We start from the raw sequence: 4,083 nt of genomic DNA, 5'->3' as shown, positions 1-4,083 counted from the left end.
CACACTTTTCTAACCACTTGATTTACCCTTGAATTTGGTTTTTGGATCTAAGATTAGTTTTTCATTTACTTTTGCCAATTGGCAAGGTCATGTTTACTTTTTTGGAAAGCATATGTCCTGTTTAGCTGTAAAGAACATTCTGGATATGCTATATCTTTTCCACTTACTAGAATTAACTCTCATAATTGTGAATATTTTCCTCAATATATATTATTATGTTTAAAAAAAATTGAAGATATACTATTTGGGTGAAACTATTTAAGAGAATCACTCTAGGTGCCAACTCAGTGGTAATTTTGAGCCAAGGAAGAATCAAAAGTGCAACCAACAGTTCTTCCCAAGAGCCACCCACCACATATAGATGCTGATTGAACCATTAACTTAGAATTCTTCATTTGTTTGAAAAACGTTCAATTGGAAGAGGTTGAACCAGTGTTTTAGCACTCTTCACTCAATTGAGGTAAAACATTCATGTGCAAAAACATTCATGGACGATTATAGAGATAAAATATAGATAACTAAATAGCACAAATGATCATTGAACTTTACATAAAAGTACAAGAAGGTCATTGAACTTTGCACTAAAGTATAAAAATGTCAATATTGTGTTAACCTCTTCAACGACAATTGATTATAGTTATAGAATTGTATACTAAATTGAAATTCAATGATCTTTTAGTTACAAATTGAAGTTCAACAACCTTTTTGTACTTAGTACAAATTTCAGTGACCATTTATGTTATTTACCCATTCTCATTGTTGTCTCCATCTTCTTCCTTGTAGGTTTCAAAAATTCTTTGCCTTTTCTTGCTGAAATCTAAACCTAGGTAGCCATGCATAGATGATCAAGACAATCATGTGGATGATCATAATAGCCAGAGTCGTCATAATAATCATAGAGTACAACTGCGAACCCTCATGCTTGAATGTTGGTATAATGTGAGAAGCAAGCTTTAATAATATTGAAACCATTGCAGTCCTTAACATCAAAATGCTCAAGTTGTTTGCAGCCCTGCAAAATAATATCACCAGTCCTCCTGTTGGTATAATCCAAGGAAATGAAGTTCCCTTGAAAGAAAAGAATTGAAAGATCAAAATGAATACCTTCCATTTTCATATGACCAGTACTCCTAATCACCTTGACCTTTATCCATACAGGGTCCAAGTTGTTTTAATGCCTCCAAATCCAATCCTGGACCAGTTTAGAAAGTGGAGAATTTTATATGAACAGTGATGTTATATAAGAAGAAGACCCTTCAAAAATGGTACCCTCCCACAACAAACTATACTGAACTTAACTCGCCAACCTTCACCAATATAGCCATGCAGGTGGAGCACATGATCTATAGATAAATGACGAAAATGAAATAAGAAATTCATGCAAACGTAGATTTAAGGAAGCACAGGAAAGATAGAAGTTCTGACTGCACTTTACTGAATACTGATTGTCAAATATGATATCTTCTGGAAACAATTGAATATATAGTTATACCTTGGATCGTGGAACCATTTCCCTGCAGTTGACTGAAAACTTTTTGGTAATAAAAATGTCGCATTCTATCTGACTATGAACTTGAAAGAACAGGCCAGATTACCTGAAAAAGAATTCATTATCAATTTATGTGATTGCTCCTAACGCTACCAATAGTCTTTAAAGTCTCCATCTTGAAAAGAGTGGAAGCGGTTAGAGTCTTTAACAATCAAAATTCTTTCAAAAACTTTGGAAATAAACTTGCATACAGAGTGGCAATGGCTGCATGCGTGCAAATTCTTTGTGATCTAATGATAGTTCCCAGCTTGGTTCTCCCCAGTCATAAAGCAATGGCTAACTTCTTAATGTGATGATATAGGATATCCTTTTTCACTTCATCTTATAAACCCTGGGAGTACAAGTTTTGTATCAAGCACATAACCTGCCTCTTTTATTTCTGATATCATGTGCTTTAACATCCCTTGAACCTCAAGGTATTGAGGATGATCCTTCTGTCCAGCCATAAATGTGCATAGTTCTCCATTTATCTCAATTGAACTCAACCCTGGGTCCTTGTTCAATCCTTTTGATCGCAACAATTCTTGAGTCGTTCTTACAGCTTCCCAGTTTCCAGCGGAAGCATACATGTTTGACAGTAATGCATAGTAACCAGCATCATTTGGCTCCAAGCCAAACAATTTCTCAGAAATTTCAATTGCCAACTCGATTTCACCATGGACTTTGCAGGCACTGAGCAAAGCACAATAAACATCAAAACTCGGAAACAGAGGCATGCTATTAACTAACGAATAAGCATCACATAATTTCCCTGCACGGCCAAGAAGGTCAATAACACAAGCATAATGCCTTGAATTAGGAACTACACCCCAACTACTAACCATATGCCTGAAAATATGAAGTCCTTGATCAACCATTCCAGCATGACTACAAGCAGATAAGATGCACAACAAAGTCAATTCATTTGGGTTAATGCTCGAATCTTTCATCTGAAAAAAGAGATTAACTGCATTATTTCCATTCCCGTTCATCCCATTACCGGCAATCATAGCATTCCAACATGCGACATCCTTCTCATCCATCTCTTCAAAATATTGTTTTGCATCTTCTAAACTGGCACAGTTTGCATACATGTCAATAATTGCAGATCCCACGAGTACAACATGTGCAAAACCTGTTTTTACTATAAATGCATGGATTCGTCTCCCTTGCTGCAGAGATCCAGAGCTGCTGCAGATTGAGAGGATGCTAATGAAAGAAACTGCATCCAATTCTAAGTCCTCTAATCTCATCATTTCATTGAAATGATTCATGGCCTTCTTCCAATATCGACCCCTTGAAAGCCCTTTTAACATCAAGGTCCAAGTCACAACATTGTTCATAGGCATCTCATTAAAAATTAAGCAAGCATCCTCAATATATTTTCCACTTACATACATATCCATCAAAGCAGTCCTAACAAGTTGATCATTCTCAAACCCAGTTCTAATTGCATAACCATGGACACCCACTCCTGTCCGACAATCCATACTTGCAACAGCTGATATCAAGCCCATCATGGTAAAACAATCTACAGAAAACCCTTCTCTTCTCATCAAACTGAAAAGCCCAAATGCCTCTTCACCAAACCCACAATCAGCATGACCTGAAATAATTGCATTCCAAGAAACAACATTCCTCTCAGACATACCATCAAACAACTGTCGAGCAAAACGAATGCTCCCAAATTTACAATACATATCAACCAGCGCGGTTTCCACAAACACATTTGTTCCAGAACCGCAGCTCATCCAAAAGCAATGAACCGATTTCCCCAATTGCTCCAAACCCAACTTACCAAAAGCAGGTAGGATGCTTGAGATAGTAACAGCATTTGGCGGCACGCCACTTGTAATCATTTCCCGGAATACATCAATGGCTTCGAAGAAAAGGTCGTTTTTTGCATAAGCAGATACCAAGATTGTCCAAGAAACAACATTTTTACAAGGCATTCGGCAGAATATCTTCCCGGCTTCGACCATGAGTCCAAACGAAGCGTATGAGTTGATTAATCTATTGGAAAGGAAGATGTTTTCAGAGACGCCAGAGGTAACCATGTTGGCATGTACTTGGCTTAGTGGCTTTAGCCCTTTCACTTGCTGGAGGATTGAAGCGTATGAGGTGGGCTGGGGGTATGACTGTTGCATCGAACAGAAACAATAATTGCGCAAAATTTTGAAGATGGAAAAGGGACCGTTTTGGCGGGAGAAGTAACCGTTAGTAACTGCTGGAATCTGATTCATCACCCCTCCGTCCTCCCTCTGTCTGTTGTGGGTATCTGTTCCTCGTTGATGAAACTAACGTTTCTTCGTTTGTTCATTGGGTAAATTGTAGTCACGCCTGTGGTTAGGGTTGTCTGTCGGACATTTATTGTGTTTTGTTTTTCATTTTTTGGGTATGTTAAGACTTTATAAAGCACTCAAAAGGACTGTACAAAGAAGGCTGAAGCTTCTTGTCCTGCTACGCTAAGTCGTGCATTATCTCTTATGTTTTGATAGGGTTGAGGAGCCAAGGATCAAACCAACATGGCCCAGTCAGGCATGAGCATGACCCAA

The 4,083-nt window shown here is 37.9% G+C and overlaps 1 protein-coding gene across 5 annotated transcripts; it reads right to left on the bottom strand.

Annotated features, from left to right (window-relative positions):
- Positions 1-631: 631 nt before the first annotated feature.
- LOC127802786 (pentatricopeptide repeat-containing protein At1g11290, chloroplastic-like) lies at positions 632-4,083 on the bottom strand. Of its 5 annotated transcripts, XM_052338810.1 has the most exons (4): positions 1,741-4,082; positions 1,493-1,595; positions 1,105-1,192; positions 632-1,012 (listed from the first exon to the last, which is right to left on the bottom strand). In XM_052338810.1, the coding sequence occupies exon 1, from the start codon at positions 3,769-3,771 to the stop codon at positions 1,867-1,869; it is 1,905 nt and encodes a 634-aa protein (XP_052194770.1). In that variant the 5' UTR covers positions 3,772-4,082; the 3' UTR covers positions 632-1,012; positions 1,105-1,192; positions 1,493-1,595; positions 1,741-1,866. The 5 variants fall into 5 exon arrangements, with proteins under 5 accessions (XP_052194770.1, XP_052194771.1, XP_052194767.1 ...); XM_052338811.1 differs by having other exon boundaries at positions 1,105-3,134; positions 3,327-4,083; XM_052338807.1 differs by having other exon boundaries at positions 1,105-1,343; positions 1,493-4,082.

This window comes from Diospyros lotus, chromosome 5 (genome assembly GCF_014633365.1).
Source record: "Diospyros lotus cultivar Yz01 chromosome 5, ASM1463336v1, whole genome shotgun sequence".
NCBI classification, from domain to species: Eukaryota; Viridiplantae; Streptophyta; class Magnoliopsida; order Ericales; family Ebenaceae; genus Diospyros; species Diospyros lotus.
Note: the sequence above shows the minus strand (reverse complement) of the source record. Positions and strands in the feature narration are given on the sequence as shown.